The sequence below is a fragment of the Dipodomys spectabilis genome, unplaced genomic scaffold, assembly GCF_019054845.1.
Source record: "Dipodomys spectabilis isolate Male_0828 unplaced genomic scaffold, ASM1905484v1 ptg000043l, whole genome shotgun sequence".
Taxonomy (NCBI): domain Eukaryota; kingdom Metazoa; phylum Chordata; class Mammalia; order Rodentia; family Heteromyidae; genus Dipodomys; species Dipodomys spectabilis.
Window position 1 is genome coordinate 12,882,264 of NW_024870720.1, and position 24,020 is coordinate 12,906,283.

General features: G+C 41.3%; 1 protein-coding gene across 4 annotated transcripts in view; it reads right to left on the reverse strand.

The window, feature by feature from the left end:
* The window catches only part of Tec (tec protein tyrosine kinase), a 96,652-nt gene that overhangs the window by 22,676 nt on the left and 49,956 nt on the right, over positions 1-24,020 (reverse strand). For all 4 annotated transcript variants that reach the window (XM_042678312.1, XM_042678314.1, XM_042678311.1 and 1 more), the window contains exons 3-8: positions 12,071-12,175; positions 9,943-10,024; positions 9,157-9,285; positions 6,061-6,101; positions 4,780-4,955; positions 1,352-1,417 (exon numbers count right to left, since the gene is read on the reverse strand). In XM_042678312.1, coding sequence (XP_042534246.1) covers positions 1,352-1,417; positions 4,780-4,955; positions 6,061-6,101; positions 9,157-9,285; positions 9,943-10,024; positions 12,071-12,175 — 599 coding nt within the window. The remainder of the gene's footprint in view (positions 1-1,351; positions 1,418-4,779; positions 4,956-6,060; positions 6,102-9,156; positions 9,286-9,942; positions 10,025-12,070; positions 12,176-24,020) is intronic.

Here is a 24,020-nt window from a genome sequence, read left to right on the forward strand (position 1 = left end):
AGCCAAAATATACAGACTGTATTGGCTAAAAAGTTGTTAGATGGCACATGATTGTATATTGTTTATACTTTCTACTACTTTTTTTTGTTTTGTTTTTGAGACAGGGTCCTGATTTGTACTACTGAATTACTGGTGTCACAGGTGTGTACAACAGACCTGGCCCACCTACTTCTATCATATTAGGGACCACAATACTGAGAGCTATGACTTTGAACCTGTTAGTCTTTTTAGATTTTAAGGTCCTCCTGTAATAGTAAGTGACAGGGATAAAGGCAACAGCTTGTTTTTGGTTTTTTGTCATTTTAAAGGCAGCAAATGACAGATACATTAATACACTATCTCAGAATGACTACAAGAGTGTCAGTATGTATGAGTTTACATATTTAATATACATGAGTATACATATTTATACATATAATAGAGAGAGAGAGAGAGAGAGAGCGTGCGCGCCTGGCTATGGACTCCTAGTAGGCATAGAAACAGCACAACTTCTCTAAGAGGTAATCTGACAGAAAGCACCAGGAATCTGACCACAACAAAATGAATACATGTAGCATTTTGTTAGGATGAAATTTGATAGATCTAGTTTAAATGAGCTACTACTTTTACACAGCAAAGGTACTACTTTAACTTAAAAAAGATAGTCACAGGAAGTGATTATATAAATTACTGGGTATCATATGCTAAATATGAGAGTACCTGACACAAGCAAATAAGGCAGTAAATACTTAATGCATTTATGACAATGAAATATAACACAGCTACAAAGATGTTTCAAAGCTACATGTTCATGACAGAAGGTACGTTCAATTATATCATAGTGTTAAGAGGGGAGACAAGATACAAAACACTACATACAGCCTGGGTCTAGTTTCTTAAAATGGTAAAAATGATGGGAAGAAAATACACTAATCGATAGAGGTCAACTCATTGAATTAGGAGAAATTTTTCTCATTACCCATTTTTACTATTTTCATGGTTTTTAAAACAATAATCATAGACCAGCTATACAATTACAAAAAAAACATTTTCAAAGAGCCATTCTGGGAAATGCTATTCCCATATCATGAATAACTAAACAATAATCTGTATTTCTAAATCAGTGGAGCTGTGAGGTTTAAAGTCAATTCAATTGTATCTGCAATTCCACTGACAGACAGCACCTACATAAAAGGTATACTGTAGAAACTAATTCTCAGTTCTTCACCTCAGACAACTGAGTTAAAGATATGACAGCCCCACTTTCTAAATGGAATTAAAAAAATAAACAGTTATCTTCAAAAGCCTTACAAATTAAGAGAATGGAAACATTTTCTGGTTTTCCATATTTATAAAATAAACATTTACTTACTCATATTGATCTAAATTGTTTGATTTCTTTCCTGTTACATAATTACTTGGGATATACCCTTCACTCCTAGAAAGAAGAAAAGTGGTTTTAAGTACACATAAGTTACTTTATTGAGAACTTTTAAAAAAAAAAGAAAAAAAGAAAGAAATATCACTGACTTTCTAGCCAAATAAAGTATTTTGTCAGAGTCTTATAAGAACACTAGCTGACCCGTATTCAATGCAGTTATGCCATGTGACCCTACAAAGTATTTTATTTATTTATTTATTGGTGCTGGTCCTGGTGCTTGAACTCAGGACCTGGGCCCTGTACCTGAGCTTTATTGCTCAAAGCTAGTGCTCTACACTTAAGTCACAACTCCACTTTTATTTTTTTGGTGGTTAATTAGAGGTAAGAGACTCACAGACTTTCCTGCCCATCTTGGCTTCAAACCATGAACCTCAGATCTCAGCCTGCTTAGTAGCTAGGATCACAAGTGTGAGCCACCAGCAGAAATTCTACATTTGGTCCTCACAAAAATTGTGAGGCAAACAGACATTACTATATCCATTTTCTGGTGGGGAAACAGGCTTAGAACAATTTAAAGTTTTTCCTCAAAGTCCCAAAGTTGGAGCCAGAACTGAACTCTGGACCTGTGACTAGATCCAATGTACTTCCCAATATTCTACAATGCTGCTCCAGAATTCACTGTTGCTAGGGAGGTTTTAAAGAAACTACTACTTCTTAAAGGGGAAGTGCCAAGCACGGATGGCTCACATCCTAACTACTACATCCTAACTACTCAGGAGGCTAAGATCTGAGGATCACAGTTCAAAGCCAGACAGGCAAAAAAAAGTCTGTGAGATTCTCTACTTAACCAGCAAAAAGCTAGCTGTGGAGCTGTGGCTTTAGTGGCAGAGCACCAACTTTGAGTGAATATGCTAAGCGACAGCATCCTGGCCCTGAGTTCAAGTCCCAGTTCTAGGAAAAAGAAAAGTTGAAAGTGTTAACCAAAGGCACCAGCACTCTAATACCTCAAATGCCTAGAGGCCGTTTCACAAAAGGTGGTCCCTGACTGCTTCACTGATACCATGGGGCATTTGTTAAAAAGACAAATTCTTCTGTCAAATTCCCAAAACCTGAATTAAGAAGACCTTTTTTGTTGTTCTTAGTCATTGGGTTTGAGTTCAGGGCCTGGGAACTGTCCCTGAGCTTTTTTTAACTCAAGGCTAGTACTCTACCACTTTGAGCCACAGCTCTACTTCCAGTTTTCTGGTGGTTCATTGGAGATAAGATTTTCACAGACTTTCCTGCCTAGGCTGGCTGTGAACCTACCCTTAGATCTCTTGAGTAGCTACGATTGCAAGCATGAGCCACCAGCACCTGGCTAAGAAGACTTTTTGTGGGCTAGGGATGATACAGTTTTTTTTCCCATATGATTCTTATGCCCCCTGCAATTTAAGAAGCATTCTTGTGATCGCAGGAGCCAATGTATTTAGAACAGAAAATATACACATGTATAAAATAATTTTTATCATCTTTTTGTGTATATATGCCAGTCCTAGGGCTTGAAATTAGGGCCTGGGCACTGTTCCTGGTCAAGGTTAGCTAGCACTCTATCACTTTAGCACGAATCCACTTCCAGTTTTTTTGGTAGTGAGTGAGGGATAAGAGTCCCATGAATTTCCTGTCCTGGCTGCTTCAAACTGTGATCCTCAGACCTTAGCCTCCTGAGTAGCTAGGATTACAGGTGTGAGCCTTGGGCCCCCAGGTGAGCTTTATAGATATGAATTTGAATGTGAACTATTAGCAAGAACTCATACACACACACAAATGCACACACGCACACACACGCACACACACACACACACACACACACACACACACACACACACACACACACGTGTAGCCCTGATATACTCAGACAGGCCTAGAAGCAATTGCAATTCAAAAGCAATTGGAATTCTAGCCTCATACTGAAGAACCATTAGGAGCCAAAACTCCTTGGAAAAATGCCAAACTGCAGATTTAGCTACAAAAATACACAATGAATTTGACCCACTGTACTGGGCCAGAAGGCTAAGAAAGACTAATGAGGACCTCAACCAAAAGCATTCACACTAACCTACTAAAATGGAGCAATTCAAGCAAATACTGATACACTAAAACTCAATTACCTAAGCATTCATAACACTAAAAGTAATTATTGGTTACCACAGTAACAAAAACAGAAAGCTCAATCATTAACTCCTGATTCTGAAAATTGGTGAACGTTAAGAAACAACTTTGTCAGCCAGTTTGTCAGCCTGATTTTGTAACATCTAAATATATGAATATATAATACACAAGCATTCATGTATACTCTTCCCAAATTTCAGAGCATTAGGACAATATCTGCAGATTGTATTTTTAAAATCATTATTATAATAACATGATGGGTGAGTTTTCCTTTTTCAGTCTTAGATGGTGAGACTTAGTGAAATGACAAGATGATTAGGGTTTTAGGTAAGATCAAGGATTGGGAAATCAAGTAACAAATGCTGGTAATTTTTGAAGTCAAGTGACACTATTTTCAGATGCTTGAAAATTTCTACAGTTCAGGTTAGATATTTCTTTTCCAAAACTAGAAGTGTTTCAGATTCCTGAATTTTTGGAATTTGGGAATATTTACATAGGCTTCCAAACTGGAAACTTTCTGAGCATCAATAAATCATATCAGAGTTTGAATTTTTGGATTAGGGATGCTCACTCTAAAGTTTTATAAAAACTCTGAAGTTTTTATACTGTGTCTGACAAAGGGAGGCAAGAGAAATTTCTTTTAAACACAGAACCAAAGTTCCCAGTGGAGGTGTGGCTCAAGTGGTAGAGCACTAAGCCTTGAGTAAAAAAGCCAAGTGAAAGCAAGAAGCCTTGAGTTCAAGCCCCATCCCCAACACGCACATGTACACACACACGCACACGCACACGCACACACATACACACACACACTTAGACGTTCCAAGAAGGTAAAAGTACATAGCAAACCAGACCCAGAAGTGACCACTTCTGAGACTCAAGAAGAAAGAGAGGGTCTCACCATTCCCTCTGTAGTTCCGGGTCTCCTTCTCAAGTTCACCTCTGGAAAAGCAGAAGATACCTCTGGGATGGGCAGGGAGTGAGAGAGTGGAAGGAGAGGGCTCTGGTAGGGCTAAAGTCCCCCTCTTCCACCTCCCAACTAGCTAGAACAATCTAATGTATTTTAGCTTCTGTAAAAAAATGATTGATCAATTTGCATTTATTGACTGACCACTGAGAACACATCATGATTTGACAGAGTAGCAATGTGTTCTTTAATTTATGACCAACTGAACTAAGTCCACTAATCTCATTAGAACTTGCAGCTTGCACGCTTTTCACTCAACTCTCCCATCTCCCCACAACCTGTAGTACACAAAAGAGGGAATTCTTACCCATATTTATCTCTTGCTTTCCACCAGTGGACATCGTTCTTTTCCAATATGATATACTCTTGGCCTCTCTCCAGTCTGAGGTCATGTGCCTCTGTTGCCTGGAAATCATACATTGCCACAACTATTTCTTCACTATTATCTTCTTCTTCAGGTGGAATTGGTGGAGGAGGCCTTCTCTAAGTGCAGAAGATAACATTGACAAATTCAGTATCATATTCTGGGTGATGGACTTACATATCACCCAGAATAACAAAGCAACTTCAAGTCTACTAGGAATGACTTAGTATTATCTGGGGCATCCTCTAACGTTTGACAGTGTTGATGCTACTGGTCCTTATGTGGGGTATAGGACATGGAGGATGAGCCAAAACTACTCTTAAACATAATAAAAGGTGATTAGAAACCAGAAAGACCAAAGGTGAACAATCAATCCAGTGACTGGAGATGGAGATGAGCACATACTCATGGAATCTTTTCATAAGTCTCCTATCACTCAAAGGAATTTGTTCTTCTTTATGTCTACCATGTACAAGGCACATGCTTACTACCTAACAAACATACTTTACTTCATTTATTCTTAATATTGCTACTATGAAGTACTGTATTATAACTATAATGTTTACCACCAACCAAAAATATTTGTGTAAGATTCACAGCAGCTCAGGTCCTGACTGGGCACAAAGCACATTATTTCCCCCTATATGCCACTCCTTGGAAGCATATAATTGAATCTCTAATATCATTCCCTGTCATATTGGGGCCTCAAGATTGAAATATTGGTCTGGTGTCAGTGGTTCACACCTGTAATCCTAGCTACTCAGGAGACTGAGAGCTGAGGATCTCAGTCCAAAGCCAGCCTGAGCACGAAAAAAAATCTGTGACAGTCTTATCTCCAATTAACCAGCAAAAATCTAGAAGTAGAGGTGTGGCTCAAGTTGTAAAGCCTTGAGCAAAAAAGTCAAGTAAGAGCAGAAGGCCCTGAGTTCAGCTCCAGTTTAAAAAAAAAAAAAGACTGAGCTATTCCTTAACTTCCTACACCTTCCATACAACTTCTTAAGCCAAACTATAAGGAAAATACCCCCACATAAAACCTACACAATTGGTATTGACACCAAGAACAATTAAGTAAACCAAACATATCTGCTTCTACAATAGTCCTAGGAAAAAACAGCATCTAGTGACTGAATATAAGCATATTCACTCACCAAACTACCCTTCTAAAATGTAAAGATATGAAGGCTAATCTAAAGAAGTAATTCCCAAAAGTGGAAGGACACTTACCTTTTTTGTTTCTGGTGCAGGGGGCAAGGCTTTTCTTATACCTGAAAATACCAACACATTAGTAAGTCAAAACACTATCTCACACCTTTAATCCTAGCTACTCATGAGGCTGAGATCTGAGGATTCCAGTTTAAAGCAAGCCCGGGCAGGAAAGTCCTTGAGACTCTTATCTCCAATTAACCACCAGAAAACCAGAAGTGGCACTGACTCAAGTGGTAGTAGAGCACCTGCCTTGAGCTGAAGAGCTCAAGGACAGCACCCAGGCCCAGAGTTCAAGCCCCATGACCGACCAAAACACACACACACACAGACACACAGACACACAGACACACACACACACACACACTCAAAAAACAAAAACCAAAAAAGCTATCATCCAAGGATGGATTAGAAATAGATAGATAATGATGATAGAAATATGAGAATGAACACAGGGACAAGGACCCATCCTGCTCAACACAGGGGGCCAGGGGGGGCGGGGTTTAGCATCATGGTCTCCCTATACCACCATAAACTGTGCTTTTAACAGTGCTTGCTAAACAAAAGAAAACAAAATGGGGCTGGTGGTGTAGTTCAGTAGTAGAGTGAGTACTCAGCATGCTTGAGGTCCTGGATTCACTCTCCAGCAATTACGATAGATAAATAAGCAAACAAATAAAACAAATAAAATTCCAGTAGTCCCCAACCCATCTGTGTGTGGTTTCTGTGATTCTACTTTCTGTAGTTTCAGTATAAAAATGTTAAATGGAAATGTTTAGACATAAACAATCTCTAAGTTTTAAACTGCATACCCCATTAGTCATTTAGCTATTGGGGTTATAAGATCAACTGCAGTGAGATGACCAGGCTTGTATTCAACCAACTCTCACTCATCTAAGTAATGGCTCAAGTATAAGAACAGTGATGTGGAAATGGGGTGTGCCAGAGAAGCTATAATGTGCTTCCATCTAGTGAAAGGCTAGAAGGACTCCACTTAGTAAGTGGAGAGGTTACTAAGATCCACAGTATGATAAGAAACTGGGAAGGGGCTGGGAAGGTGGCTCAGTGGTAGAGCGCTTGCCTTGCATGCATGAGGCCCTGGGTTCGATTCCTCAGCACCACATAAGCAAAAAGAAAAAAGCCAAAGTGGCACTGTGGCTCAAGTGGTAGAGGGCTAGCCTTGAGCTGAAAAGCTAAGGGACAGCACCCAGGCCCAGAGTTCAGGCCCCACGACCGGACCCAAAAAAAAAAAAAAAAAGAAACTGGGAAAGACAAAGAGGGAGAAAGTGAGGGAGAGATCACATTCACACAATGTTGTACTAGTTCTATTTTACTATTAGGTGATGCTGTAAGCCTCTTCCTGTGCCTAACTTATAAATTAAACTATCACAGGTATGTATCTATACAAATAAAACCCTTGGTGTGTGGTGTGTGTATGTATGTGTGTGTGTGTATATAAATATACATATAAATATACACACACACACAGTATATAGCTTCACCTATCTTCAGGCATTCATTGGGAGTCTTGAGCAACCCCTATGGATAAGAGGGTACCTACTGCAATGACAACACTCAGAATTCAATAAGCTCTGACTCTTTCTCCAGTCCTAGAGCTTTGGCTAACATATGGCTACCCACAGTTAGGTGGATATGGGCTGGAATACTAATCAAAGGGTTCTATGTATAAATAAATGGTGGGCTGGGAAGATGGCTCAGTGGTAGAGCGCTTGCCTTGCATGCATGAGACCCTGGGTTCGATTCCTCAGCACCACATAAGCAAAAAGAAAAAAGCCAGAAGTGGCGCTGTGGCTCAAGTGGTAGAGTGCTAGCCTTGAGCTGAAGAGCTGAGGGACAGTGCCCAGGCCCAGAGTTCAGGCCCCACGACCAGATCCAAAAAAAAAAAAAAGTAAATAAATGGTGCATGCCAATTTTAGATCCTATACCAGAAAAAACTTCATGTGGACACCCTTGACCCTTTTCTCCCTTTCTGTGTCCAGAATGGGACACTGGAACTGGTGCAACCTTTGGGAATCATCTGTACAACTCCTACCAACCTAGAGAAGCTATCTATCTCTGGTTTTATTACATGGGACAAAAATAAATTCCTAGTTTAAGTCATCATAACTTTTGAGTCTATTTTCTTTATACCAAATTAGACTGTGCATTACCTAACAGTAAATGCTAGGAAACTGAAAAAATTAGGAAAGAGTAAGTTTTGGTAACTTGATCCTTTCTCTTTGTTGTGCTAAATCAAAGCCTGACACATGCCAAAAAACCAGAGTAAAGGGACTCCCAGCATCCAGAACTGCCCCTGAACCAGGAAGCATCTGCCAAATGGCCATTATGCTTGTCTCCACATGCTCCACAGATTCTTACTGACACAATGCCATCATGAAGAGCAGTACAGCACACATCATCTACAACAATAGCAATTTTTAGCCTCTTGGTATTTTTTGTATGTTTTTGTTTTTTTAAGAGAAGGTCTCTTAAAAAGGCCTTGAACTCATGAAAATCCTCCTGCCTCCAGTATCCCAAATAGTGGGATTACAGGTATATCCCACCACACTTGGCAGAATCTCTATGCATTTTTTACTTATGATTAAGGGCCTCTAATTCCCAGGATTTATAAGGGTCTTGGTGTCAAAATTTTTATTTGAACATTTACATAGAAATACCATTATGACACTTTACTATTCTGACAGACTATGAAGCCATTACTAAATGCACACCACTAAGACTCTGTAGAACAGCCCTACAGAGATTACAGCTACATTGCTATATGAGGTTTCCAGCTACACATCTGGGAACACTTTATTTGCTAACAAATACACAAACACTGAATGAAGAAAAGTGGCTGACTTACCAGATTAGGCTCACATTTTTAATAAGTTCATTTCTAATAGGATTCAATGTTGTGATGAAATCGCCCCGAAAGAGAATGTTGGATTTTATGAGAGGGTCTCTCTACTGCCTAGTCAAATTATCTTTATAAACCACACATACTCTACATTTATGCTTCTCTAGGAGGTGTGCTGTACTTAATCAAAAGCACCTTTCTCACCATAACAATATATCCATTTAAACACAATATAAGAGAAGAAGATGAATACTTACTGCTTTCAAAAAGATTATATTTTTCACATCCAGGTGCTAGTTTTTCAGTTTGTCTGCAGCATTGATAACTTCCATCTGCCCAGAATTTAGGATGATATTTAATCATAATATTATTGTTGTTCTTTATTTCTGTAATTCACAGACACATCCACGGTTAGTGAAATACAGCAGACAACAGCATGTTTGGCAAGAACCACTGTCAACCATCACTTCCTTAAACACAATGTTAATTATGAGGACAGCAGTGTGATGTTACACAATTCAGCATTCAGAAAAGCCTCTTTTACTGTTCTATGTGGTCAATCATACTTGTGAGCAGAAGCAACTGCTTCTACTCCCTGATAAATACAAAAGTAATTTCACTATCATTTTGTCCTATAGAAGAAGCAATGTGGATTATTGGGGCAAACTAGCCATTTACACACTCTATGTACATGTCCATTCATCCACACTGAACATTGATTACATAGGCAATTCCTTAGGAAAATGCAAAATCCTGTCATTATGAAAGCCCCTGCTTCATTACTTTTTGAATCACATATTAAATACAAGCAGGCTTTTCTTAGAAACTATATACCACTAGAAACAATTAGATTTTAAAAAGGGAAGTTATCTTCAGTATGTTGGCGTCACTTACCATAGCCACCCTTCAAGCAACACTTACTGCAGATTGAGAGATTACACTGGTTATATTTGTTTTAGTGATAATGATATTGTACCTCTTAAAGTTATATGAAGATTAAAATAAGTATTGATTTCTATTCAATATAAAAACGTAAGTTTTACCTTCTTTTAACTTCTTCACCCACCGGTCCCTACTTTGTGCACTAGGTGCAAAAATATAAAGTGTATTAGCATCATGAACAACCTAAGGTAAAAAAGAAAGAAAGAAAGAAATTAATGACAAATACCTAGACATAGCACTTCTGTCTAGCATAGGGTCCTTGATACAACAGGCTAGGCACAAGAAATGATTCTTGAATTTCCAGCCCAAAGGATCAAGATTCCCCTCTTTCAAAAGATATCTATTTCTTAGCTATAACATCAAATGGGTTATGTCTTTGGGAAGGAATTGTGTTTATATTGAAGAAAAACAGATATATATACAGAGATCAGTATGCTTTCTTAATCTTGGTATTTCTCTTACTTTAATGAACTAAAGTTCCTCAGAGAAACCTGTACAACACCAATTATACTAATATACTCCTTTTCTAAATACTGTTTCAGATAAATGGATTGTGCTTTCAGCTCACTCCTACAGTCTCCTTTACAACTACTAATCATCATAGCTCTAGGCTGCCTTCAAGTCCTAGTATCCACCCATACATCTACCCAAAATTTTGAGTCCAAAATCATGAGAACCATAGCACCCCCTCCAAGTGCCTACCAACCTGTAATGATGTCTAAGAGCCAGCAGAAGGGTGACAGAAATGGTTCTTTGCTAAACACGTCTAATGAAATTTTATACATATACACACCATTATAGACGCATTCCGCATAATACCCAGGCCCATTCCTAGATGCAGCGGTTAGGTAGAGCACTAGACAGGCAGCAGCATAAGAGAAGCAGTGATAACAGTGCTATAAAAAGCAACTAACAGCGTCCTTGATGTTACTACACATCTCAGTGACTTACGTGCCATTTCAGTTATCCTCACACCAGCTCAATGAAGTGATCACTATTACCATTATTTTCAGAACAGGAAAGAGACATAGAGAAGGCAGTGACTTACAGGAGATCACAGAGAAAGAAAGTGGCAGATCAGGTTGTTTGTCCTCAGTTTCCTCCTTAATCACTTTATAGTCCTGCTCTTCATACAAGAGAAGAGGCAGATATAAAATGAGGGAAGGGAAAAGGTAAGCTTGAATATAACTTTTCATTCTTTCATGCTGTTGTTCTTATAGTAGAAAATAACCCAGAGGTAGTTTTAATATTGAATATTTTAACTCACACTTTCCAAATAGTATTGATCCCCCCCACACTCCACCACAAACAAATTGGTACTTATTTCAAGTATAACTGAGAATTTTGTAGGAACAGTTAAAACCATACAAATTTCCACATTGCAGTATCACCTTGAAAGAGATTTCCTTTCAACTTTCTCTTAAGTCACACTGAGAAACAAACAACCTTGGCAAAAGTTGACTTTCACCTGAGATGTTCTTTGCTCAAAGGAAAGTGTAAAAATGCCTCCAACCAGGAAGGGAGAGATTAGGTGCTGGAAGGATTCTTGTGCGGCCTGACCTATCCTCTAGACCATCAGGGTCCAAATCCACCCTCCTGGGATCTTAGGACTTGGGTGTCAGGATTGTGGTATGGCTATGGCATCACTCAAAGGCGGCCATATCCATATCTTCATTGGCAGCCAGGATAAATGTACATCTGTGGCTTGGTTGGCTTCTAATTCACCACATGACAATGGATGTGCTATCTTAACACCCGTGAGCCTTTCTTTTTCTCAATCATACATGAGAACAGTATGATATTTACCCACAAGACCACTGGAAAGAAAAAGTGAGATAGCATGATAACCTTTAAATATGCTTTAACTAACAGACAGTGTTATATAGCACAGCATTTCTATCTGAGCTGACACCACTTCCCAGCATCTCAAGTTCACAGAAAATGTCACCATCCTTCGCTTAGTGCCAGCCTTCATATCCCGAGTGTGCCATAATACTGTAGATAAGATCTGAGTCTTAGACACCCAAGATCATGGGTAGAATGGAACAATCAAAATGAGAACAGAATAATGTCTCAACAAAGATTTAAGCAATTTATGGAGAAAAATTACTATTAAAGTAGCAAGTGAACCTAAACTAAGCCACCAAGCCAGTGATAAGAAACCACAATGTCAGAGAGAAACATGACTAGAGGCACAGCATCTCACACTGCAAGAACACACCAGCTCACCTGAAACGGATATTTATTCTGACAGGGGATGACACCATCATCGTTCTTCACTATTTCCACACACTTGATTTTTGAAATATCAATAAACCCCTTCCTGTATTTTTTCTGTGAAAAAAAAAATATAGGGAGAATCATTACAATCCAAAGAAATAAGAAAAATCTATTGTCTTTGTGCCAGCCCTGAGGCTTGAACTAAGGGCCTGGACTCAGTCCCTGAGCATTTTTGCTCAAGGTTAGCACTCTGCCACTTGAGCCACATCTCCACCTACAGTTATTTCAGAGGCTAACTGGAGATAAGAGACTCACAGACTTGCCTGCTCAAGCTAGCTCAAACCATGATCCTCAGATCTCAGCCTCCTGAGTAGCTAAGATTCCAGGCATGAGCCACCAGTGCCCGGGCTAAGAAGGAAAGTATTAATGAGCTTACTGATTCAAAATATTAAAATTGCCTAAAACATTGCCTAAATCACATCTCCCTTTCAAATTGTTCAAACTGTTCAAAATACTAATACTGTAATGACTGTGAATAAATTGTTAAATCCTTTCACTTCTGAGGACAAAATGGACTCTCTAGTGGTCTCCATCACACACATCTTACTCAAAAATTTAACTCTTTGACAAGAGAATCAAAAAGAAAGCATCAAAGATCCAAACTAGTGAAACCCCGTTCACTGAGTCACAGGTACAAAACTCCAGGCAGCTCCAGGGAGGACACAGAGCTCAGAGTGCTGAGAGGCAGACTGTCCAGATCCACGCCCAGGTGCTCAATGCTCTGCTTCTCCTCCCCATCTCTTCCTCCCTCCCGGTAGCAATTACCACCGCACCTCTGAACATAAGAATCTCACATCTGGAGATTTGTTCTAGGGAGAAACCCAAAAGAAGGTAAAGCAGTGTGTGCAAGGATAACATAATGTATCTATTCAAAACTACTACAGCCAGGCACTGGTGGTCAGGTAGAGGCTGAGAAATGAGCATCAAAATTTGAAGTCACCCTAGGCAGAAAAGTCTGTGAGACATTTAAAGTGGGAGAATGTAGACCCTGAGCAAAAAAGTCAAGGGGGAGCTTGAGCTAAGTTCAAATCCCAGTACCAGCACATACACAAAAAAAGAAAAGAAAAAAAACAATTATAAATACAATATAGAAATAATAAACATTTTGTTGAATAACATTCACTGATGTACTCCACAAAAGTATATGAAGACTAAGGTACTTTTTAAAAAATTTGTATCTTTAAGTAGTTGTACAAAAAAGTTGCCATTCAACAAAGTAATAAATAACTACAATGAATTTTGATCAATGTCACTTCTATCATCATATTGCCCCCTCCCTCCCAAGCATTGAGTTGTATGACTGCATTCCCTACCTCCATTCTTCTCTTCATTTAGCTACTAAGTATGGTTGTTAATAGGTTTCATATGAATAGCAGAAGGGAAAGGTGAGAAATGAAGAACACTGCTGTATTGGGAGTGACCAGCCCTTCCTGGACTTAGCCACTGAATACTCCGAATGAAATCACTACTCTGGACACAACGCTCAGCTCTCCACCCAGGAACCTGCTCTGCATCCTCACTATCATCACCAGACTTGGCCCCTCTCCTGGCCATCAGCAGCTCCCTCCGGCCTAGATTGTCCTGGTTGTCATTTTACCAGTGCGTTCTCCTTTATATTCTCCTGGCATGCCCCTGAACATGAGTCAGTCCTCATCTGCCCCTAGCCTTGTCACATCTGGCTGCAGAAAGTCACCTGTCCTCTATGCCCTAAGCCAGGCTCTCAGTGCAGCTCTTCATCTCCATGGAGACCACCAGCCCGCTAGCCCATCCCTGTCCCCACTTTCAGTGGACAATCTCCCTCGTGACTTTCTGGAGAAGACACTTCTTGTCCCTCTCCAGTGCAGTGGCACTATAAGATCTACCCCACCCCCAATTTCTTGTCTATTTCCTCCTGTCTCTAAAGAAGGTAAAAAGGATGTATGATAGTGTATGTTCCATAGGCTTGTTATAAGAATCAAATGAGCTAACACTACAAAAAAACTTAAAAGAGTGGTCCATAGTACAAGGGAAAACTGTTAAGTATAGCTGGCATTTAACTGATGTATTCCATTCTATGCCCATAACATCCACATTAGACAGTTATCATGCTCCTCATGCTATAGACAGGTCAACCCATGCACTTGAACTGTCTCCAGAGCAACTGGATCTTAGAATGCCCCAGCTGTTAAGGGGGCAAGAACATACCAGTGCCTAGCCCCAGAGGAGTCAGCAGGATTTGAAGCAGGGACTTTTTCAAGCTTCCAGCAGGACAGGAAGAAGGACATTCTCCCACTGGTTCTATTCTAAGGGCTTACTTTGCCTGTCTGAAGATACATTCCGTTTCCCCAGGCAAATCAAGAATCTTCCCCTTCCAGCCCTGCCCACACTCTTCTTCCTTCCTGAAAGAGAAGGACTGCGCCTCTGCTTTCACTTCCTTCCACCTACTCCCGCCTGAACCACCTGCCATCCACACCCATCTCTGTCCCCTAGAGCTGTTTCAGAAGCATCACTGATGACCAAGTCCAACAGTTGTTTGCAAGGAGACTGGACTTTACTTGAAATCACTCAAGATTGCTAACATTCTCTTACTTCTTGTGGCCAGGACTTTGAGGCATCTTGTTTTTCCTTTTCTTCTTTCCTCTTGGTTTCTCAAACACCTGTCTTGTATAGCTAACTATGCCAAGGAACTCAAGGTAGGAGTTTTTAATCCTTGCTGTTACTCAGCCAGGTTAGGCTCACAATGCCCACCGTAAGAGAAGAAACTAACTTGCCTGTGAGAGACACCAGTGCAATAATCATTACATGATGTAGTAAGTGATAAATGACTTTTTAAATATTTTTTTAAAAAGATGCAGTGAGAGCACAGAGAACTTTGGCTTACCTGTCAGAGGAAGGATGGTAGGGAGAGAAATTCCTGCACAAGGCAAAGTAGATACAAAATAAAACATGCCTGTATGATCTCAGTGTCCTTCCATAAAATGGGAATAATGATAGCATATGTTCCATGGGTTGGTTACAAGAATTAAATCAGCTAACGCTACAAGTAGCTTAAAAGAATGTTTGGATCTTAGTATGAGCAAGTACTGTATTTGCTAATAAATGGGAAAAGAGGCCAGTGTGCCAGCTGGATGTGGTGGTTCAAGCCTGTCATCTAACTGTACAGTAACCTGAAATTGGGAGGATCGGAACTATAGGCCAGCCCAGGTCCAAAAAAAAAAAAAGTCAGTGAAACCCCACCTTGAGAGAAAGAGCTGGCTGTGGTAGTATGTACTTATCTTTCCAGATTTGGTGGAAAGTGTAAATAGGAGAATCATAGTCCAGCCTGGCCTGAGCACAGATCAAGAATCTATCTCAAAAAATTGTAACAGCAAAAAGGCATGGCTCAAGTGGTGCCTGTCTAGTAAGTGTGACATCCTAAATTCAAACTCCAATACTGCCAAAAACAAGAAAGAGGGGGAGGGAGGAAGAGGAAGAGAAGAGAAGAAAAGAAAAGAAAAAACTTGTCACTAAAGGACAAGGTACATAAGACAGAATGGAAAAGTGAGCAGAAGCAAGCTGTGCTTCATAGAGGTTGGGGTCTAATAGGCCACTCACCTGGCCTACATTAGCTAATGGACAGAAGAAGTGCCAGAGAGCAACCTTCTATGAATAAGCCCAACATGTTCACTGTGGACTCTTACTTAATAACAGTAATTGTTTTTAAATACCCATCTCTACCCATCTGCCACAGCTACTAAAAGCATATGTCAAATGCGAGTCAACCTATACAGAAAAACGGGATAATTTTAATGCTGGGCTAACCTATGGACCCTAAAGTCATGCTATATAAGAGATAATCTCCTAATATAGTAGGAGACTTTCTTATGCAAAATCTCTTTCTATAAACTGAGTTCAATTAAAACCGTGCATCCATTACTTCATCTCATCCAGAAACAAACACTGATGAGACACCAAGCAGGCAGCAAGCACAGCACCGCTTGTTAGAGTTTCCGAGTTAGGGAAGGGCACCAAAGGTCTCAAAAGAGAACTGCACTAATCAATAATATGGTGAGGGAAAGAGGAAGAAGAGGATGAGTCATAATCTAGCAATAACCAAGTGTGCCCTCTTGGCCGGCTTTATTTCTCATTAGGTGGTGGGGCAGAAATGGGGCCAGGAGACCTTGGAGCTCTCAAGGAGGAAGTGACCTCTAGATTTGCTGTTCAAAGGCTAACTGGGGGAGCAAAGAGTGCTCCAGGCTGCAAAAATGAAAGATCACTGGATATTTAGGGAACTGAAAAAAGGGGGGATGGGATTCACTAATGACTGAAGCTCAGAATGGCTCAGGGGAAACAATGCCAACAAGGTTATCAGGAAGGCAACTTAGGAAGAGGCTGCAATGTTAGATTTCAGGGGTAGGAATTCTGCTAAATGAGGAGCTGTGGGGAGGCATGTTTTCAAGGTCATTATTAACAGCAGTGTGAAGGATGAAGAGAGGGGTGGGTAGAGCTGCCAGGAGAGGTAATGCAGTTCTGAATCACTGATTAAGAAAGCAGGAACTCAGAACTCAGAGAACTCAGTCCTGAAACTCTGCGACCCCTTAGCTATAGGCCTTGGGACTCTGAGTTTGAGTAGGCAGCAGACACTGAGCCCATTAATCTTGAGGGAACACAAAGGACAACCAGGTCTGAGGAGCAAGGCTGGAAAGTGTTTGAATGATTACTGAACAAGCTACAAACATCCGCAAGAGGCTGAAAATCTAGGGACAGAACTTAGTACCTTCTTCATAGATAGAGAACATTCTGTTTCTCACAGGACACATACAGTAATGCCTTATTCCATGTACTTCTCAAAAAGATGCTGGAAGGTCAGGCAGGGCTAAGGAAGAGTACCTGGAAGGGTGAGATACTCAAACATAGTTACTGACAAAGCCAGGTGATATGCTGTGATATGCTGTTTTCATATCTGGTCACATCTGGTCTCAAAAACTTCATTCCATGGTCTATTTCATCTCTTTGCCTGCCAGCTTTGGGAGTACTATGAGGAACTTTGGGAAATGTTAAAAAAAAAAAAATCTCTGAAGAAGGAAAAAGACAGGAGGGGAGGGGAAGGGAGGAGTTGGCAGGTGGGGGGGGGGGGGGGAGGGAGGGAAGGGAAGAGGGGGCTAGGAATGTGGCTTAGTGGTAGAGTGTTTGCCTAGCATGCATGAAGCCCTGGGTTCAATTCCTCAATACCACATAAACAGAAAAAGACGTAAGTGGCACTGTGGCTCAAATGGTACAGTGATAGCCTTGAGCAAAAGAAGCTCAGGGACAGTGTCCAAGCCCTGAGTTCAAGCCCCAGGATTGACTAAAAAAGAAAAAAGAAAAGAAAAGAAAAAAGGGGGAAGGGGGGGAAGGGAGAAGAAGGAAGGGGAGGGAATGGAAGGGACTGGAGGGGAGGGGAGGGGATGAAAATGGAGGGGAGGGGAGGGGGAAATTTTCACATAGACCAGAAAAGCCAATTATATTCCTAAGAGTGGCTCTTTTCTTTTCCCACTTAGAACAGAGTTCAAAGAATGTGACTCCAAGTACAACAGGCCACAATAACCAGGAAACACAACGAAAACCTCAGGATGGCTTTGATATTTTTCTTGTGCATACTAGGAATAATTTGATACAGACTTTCCTAGGGCCAGAAAAAGTAGAATAAAATATAAAGACATTTCTAAGTTGGCAATTTCCTGGTAAGTTATCTCTTCTTTACCAAGGATGAAATTCTTGGGAAATACAAAAGTAAAACCAAAAAGTTGGCATTCCCATTTGTTTTCCTCTCTTTTGACCAGCTTACAATTTATTTTGACCAACAATAGTAACTTCCATGGGGACTCAAAAATGTAATATTCAATGTACATTATGTAAAAACTGAACTATAACTTGAGGTAGGAAACAGGAATTGATAGGGAGAACAATGAAAGGAGTAATATTGATCAAGACCCATAATCTGACCTGTGAAACTGAAATCCTTTTGTAAAATATTTAATAAAAAATAATTTTAAAAAATTAGAATAGCTTTTTACAATTATCAAAAGGTTTTTGCACTAAGAAGCGAGTGTCTACATCCATAATCATGGCTTAATAATGAAAATGATTATTTTTTAAGTAATGTCCAGAATAAAAACAGGACATTGAAAAATTCTACAAGTTATAATAATTTGAAGGCAAAAATCCCATGTTCAAACTCACAGCAAATCTTTATTTAGGCTGCAGGTCATAGAGTTTCTGGGGCTGTATTTTCACTGTGTGTAACAGTCCCATTACAATCCTCCGAGAGTTAGTAACTGAACCATTAGCCATCAAGGAACTTTTCATCTATAGGGGACAGCAGTCATTAGAAATGTCACTGCAAAAGAGAAGGAAAGTCCTTTAGCCTAAGTTTCAGTTGTTGGGTTTCTATAGTTGATAATGGCAGATAGCACTTTGCCCCTATAGTAGAGAGAGTGGGGGCGGGGGGAGTGTATGTATACCTCACTGTTCAGTGGTTCTTTTTTCCAAATGAACACATCATTATGAAATCAGATATAACTAGAATCATATCATGTCACAAGATCTCTTGTCAAGAAAAGCTTAGAGGAGATAAGCTTTGTGTGTCTGCTGGGGAAGTTACAGACAACAAAGAGGGTAAGATAGAAATGCAAGCTCTGAGATAGCTGGGCAAGGGATGGGGGGGTGAGAGGGCGGAGGGGGCGGAGGGGGAGCAGCAGGGACAAATAATAATCCAAATACTCCACGCCCAACACTGTGGTTTCTCCATATGAAAGGCAGTCTACAAATGTAGCCCTAGGGGAGACATGGTCCCCTCCCCAATCTCCCAGCATCCCTACCAGTGGGTAGATGCAAACACTAAGGTGTAGATAAACAGCCCTGAGTATGGAAACTCTACGGCTCACTCCAGGGCTGGCTTTCTAGAAATGCACAAACTTGGGAGTTCACAGCCTGAGAAGTTTACCTCTTCTGTGCCCATCTCTGGTCAGTTCTTCCACTAAGAAACCCCTCCTCTTTCTGCTTGTCTGAGTTCAGTGGAAAGCACAGGGCCCCGCAGACAAGTACAGATTAGAAATACCAACGATTTAAAATTTGAGTCTAACTTTGCCAGAGCACAGCAAAAACAGAGCCTTAATCTGGTCTTTACATAAGCTGCTACTGGACTCTTACTATCTTTCTAGTTTACTGGATTTGTATTATTTTCTCTCGTTTCCTCCAGTGTTCGAGAGATTATACCACAGTGGGTTTTCTAAATGCATCATAATACTAAATTGCCTTAATGACATGGCAGCTTACTGCCTCTGAGAGGGCAATATCTCCCCTGCAGTTTTCTTCCGGTGAATATAATTGGCCAGGCTTCCTTCAGCTTCTGCAGAGAGGAGGAGGGAGAAGAGGTGGAAAGTGAGAACATGGAGGGGGGGGGAGAAGGACTCACCACGCTGCACCAGCAAGAAAAAGAAAATGACAGTTTTAGAACCAGATCTCTTATTGAAGATGAATTGCCCATCAACTTCCCCTTCTTGATACACTCAGAGAAAAACAATGTATTCTAGACATTTTTATGGTCCCAATGGACACCAACGACGGCTTTTACTATGGTTTCTTTTGGAATGTTCATCCAACTGGTGATGGTTTCAAACAACCAATTTATACCAAACTTTTATAACACTATCTGTCACTTGGATACACTGCAAAAATGGAATTATTTGCAAATCAATTTCTTCAACAGAGTGGCCAATGCCATCAAGGAAGTTCTGTTGTTGTGTTCAGAAATACAGCTCTAACACTGTAGTGTCGCTTCTGGAGATATGTACTGAAGCCTCTATAGAAGACATGACATAATGTACACATAACAAGTTAGTTAATGGAGATAGGGTATGAAGTGTGGCACAAGGTCACATGTCTGGGGGAAGGGTACAAAAGGTTCACAATGCTATTCTGTTTACTCTGGAGTATGTTTGAAACTTTCCATAATAAAAGGTTAAAAAAATACTTCTCATCTAAATATTTTGACTCTTGATCAGCCAGTTTGCCATTGACTCGTGCCTATAATCCCAGCGACTAGGGAGGCTGAGAATGGGTGAATCATGGCTGGAAGTCAGGCCAAGCAAAAGAAGTTCATGAGAATCTGTAGCAACCCATAGCTGGACACAATGTAGTTGTGACCTTAATCTACCTGAGAGGCTGATATTGCTAAGATCATGGTTCCTGGCCAGCCTGGCAAGAAAAGGCTAAGAGACTCCATCTCAACCAAAAGAAGCCAAGAGGGGCTGGGAAGGTGGCTCAGTGGTAGAGCGCTTGCCTTGCATACCTGAGGCCCTGGGTTCGATTCCTCAGCACCACATAAGCAGAAAAAAAAAGCTGGAAGTGGCGCTGTGGCTTAAGTGGTAGAGCGCTAGCCTTGAGCTGAAGAGCTCAGGGACAGTGCCCAGGCCCAGAGTTCAGGCCCCACGACTGGACCCCCCCCCCCCAAAAAAAAAAGAAGCCAAGAACAGTGGTATATGTCTGTCACCCAACTACAGCAAGAAGCCTAAAATACATCTAAGAGCATCCCAGTATGCTCTTAGAAAGAATCAAGAGCCTATTTCAAAAAATAACTAAGCAAAAACAAAGGAAAGGGCAATGTATGTGTCAGCAGTAAGCCTAACCAGCACAAGATCCTGAGTTCAAACCCCAGTACTACCAAAATAAAAATTTTTTAAATCCTGATCAAAGTCGTAGCTGACTGACTTGTAATAATTTCTTGTGACAATGGTCCATTATGAACAGGCAAAATTCAGAAAGAAGCACATCTCAACTGGTACACCTTAGTGTTTGCATCTACCCACTGGTAGGGATGCTGGGAGATTGGGGAGGGGACCATGTCTCCCCTAGGGCTACATTTGTAGACTACCTTTCATATGGAGAAACCACAGTGTTGGGCGTGGAGTATTTGGATTATTATTTGTCCCTGCTGCTCCCCCTCCGCCCCCTCCGCCCTCTCACCCCCCCATCTCTTGCCCAGCTATCTCAGAGCTTGCATTTCTATCTTACCCTCTTTGTTGTCTGTAACTTCCCCAGCAGACACACAAAGCTTATCTCCTCTAAGCTTTTCTTGACAAGAGATCTTGTGGTTCTTTGCTTCCTGGAACATAAGACATGGGAAACCATGGAAGGTGTGGTGTGCTTTCCCTTTATTTTTATTTTTCAAAAGGTACCAAAAATGTCCTTTTTAAAAAAATACTTTTGCCAGGTGCTGGTGGGTCACACATATAATCCTACCTACTCAGGAGGCTGAGATCTAAGAATCATGGTTATGGTTCAAAGCTAGCCTGGGCAGAAAAGTCTGTGAGACTGATCTCCAATAACCACTAGAAAACCAGTAGTGGTACTGTGGCTCGAGGTAGATCGCTTGCCTTGATATAAAGAGCACAGGGACAATGCTAGGCCCAGAGTTCAAGCCCCACGCCCGACAAAAACAACAACAAACAACAACAACAACAACCTTTTAGCTGGGTGCTGGTAGTTCATACCTATAATCCTAGCTACTCAGGAAGCTGAGATCTAAGAATTGAGGTTCAAAGCCAGCCCAGGCAGAAAAGTCCCTGTGAGACTCTTATCTCCAATTAACCACCAGAAAGCTGGGAGTGCCTCCTTCCAGTGTTGTGCTGTGGCTCAGGTGGTCAAGTGCTTGAGCACAAAGAGGCTCAGCGAAAACGCCCATGCTTGAGTTCAAGCCCCACAACTGACCAAATGTGTGTGTGTGTGTGTGTGTGTGTGTGTGTGAGAGAGAGAGAGAGAGAGAGAGAGAGAGAGAGAGAGAGAGTGTAGAGTGAGAGAGCAAGCAAGAGCGAGAGAGCAAGCAAGAGAGCGAGAGAATGAATAACAGCATTTGCAACAATAGAAGCAGGTCCCTCTCTCCTTCTCTCTCTCTCTCTCCTTCTCTACTTCCCTTTCTCTTCCTTCTCTTCTTCCCTTCTTCCCTCCTTCCTTCCCTCCCTCTCACCCTCTCCTTTCTGGGACCCTGAGTGACAGCCCATATTATTACAGCCATGGTTACTGCCATGTAGATTGTGTAGCCCCTAGCATTACTCTTTATAACCTAACCCCATTCCTGCTTCTAGACTCATCTCCTGTCACTCCCCTATCCTTTTTAGTACCTTTAACTCGCCAACCACACTGTAGTCTTCACATGTGGTTTTATAGCCCCATTGCTTTGCTTGTGATGTTCTCTGTGTCTCCTGCTTTCCCCCTCCACCCTTGTTTGCGGGGCCAACCAACTCTTATTCATGATTTAGGTCCCAGCACAAAGAGGCCCTTCCTGGATAAATGAATGAAGCCTTCTCTGACTGTCCTCTGGGTGAGTTTCCCAGTGTGCTCAGTAAAGGACTTCCCACATGGCCTTAGGAATACTCATCCCTTGCAGCCAGCTGGAAGATCCTTGAGGACCAAGCTGTGCCTTACTGTGTAAATGTTGGATGCTGACGGGAAGGAGGCACATAGGGAGACAATGGAAAGGCAGAAGATGTCTATTCAGTTAATTCCTGACTTTGCTTGTTCTAAGAAGTCTCTGACTTTGGTGTTGAGCGATCGCTTATTCAGCATGATTTACTTCCTGTCGTGACCACAGATGACAGTGAAGTTTACAGTTATGGTGTTCATGGAGTGTGCCAGCTGTGACTGTTACCATCAAAAGAAGGGTCTGATTTTAACTAATGGATAGTATCCTAATAGATACCATCTAATAGATTTGAGCTAATATAAAGTATTCTGTGCCACTAGAAGGGAGGTGAGGGACAAGGAAGAGCAGACACAACGCTCCTTCCGCATACCCTGATGATTCTTTGGGAGTGGCATGTCAGCCACTGGGGAGCCTGGCATTGAGGGACATCTCAGGATGGAGCACATTCTGCAGCAAGGATTGATTACTATAGTAATTGAGAGTTGATTTCATTAGGAAGAGAATTAGGAGGTGTTGAATGGCCTTGCTTTTGCTAGCCAGTAGAGACTACAGAAGCTCATCTTAGAGTTCTGGCCACGAGTCTCAGGTTTCACTGACCCTTGGTCAACTGCTTTAACCTCTGGGTTTGTGTTTACCCAACGGTAAGATGTAGAAGTTAAACAACTCATTACTCTGGCGGGTCCAGTAGTTCTCTAATTAATGATAGGGCATTGGAATATGGTGGGTGCCAGGGGCTGTGTGTGCATGGCCTGCACGAGCAGTTGTGTAAACACTGGAATTGTGGTGGTTTCCAAGGTTCCCTTCCTGTGCTGAGTCCGCAGTATATGTTACCTCTCTCTCTCTCTCTCTCTCTCTCTCTCTCTCTCTCTCTCTCTCTCTCTCTCTCACACACACACACACACACACACACACACACACACACACACACATACACACATTTGGTCAGTTGTGGGGCTTGAACTCAAGCATGGGCGTTTTCGCTGAGCCTCTTTGTGCTCAAGCACTTGACCACCTGAGCCACAGCACAACACTGGAAGGAGGCACTCCCAGCTTTCTGGTGGTTAATTGGAGATAAGAGTCTCACAGGGACTTTTCTGCCTGGGCTGGCTTTGAACCTCAATTCTTAGATCTCAGCTTCCTGAGTAGCTAGGATTATAGGTATGAACTATCAGCACCCAGCTAAAAGGTTGTTGTTGTTGTTGTTTGTTGTTGTTTTAGTCGGGCGTGGGGCTTGAACTCTGGGCCTAGCATTGTCCCTGTGCTCTTTATATCAAGGCAAGCGATCTACCTCGAGCCACAGTACCACTACTGGTTTTCTAGTGGTTATTGGAGATCAGTCTCACAGACTTTTCTGCCCAGGCTGGCTTTGAACCATAACCATGATTCTTAGATCTCAGCCTCCTGAGTAGGTAGGATTATATGTGTGACCCACCAGCACCTGGCAAAAGTATTTTTTTAAAAAGGACATTTTTGGTACCT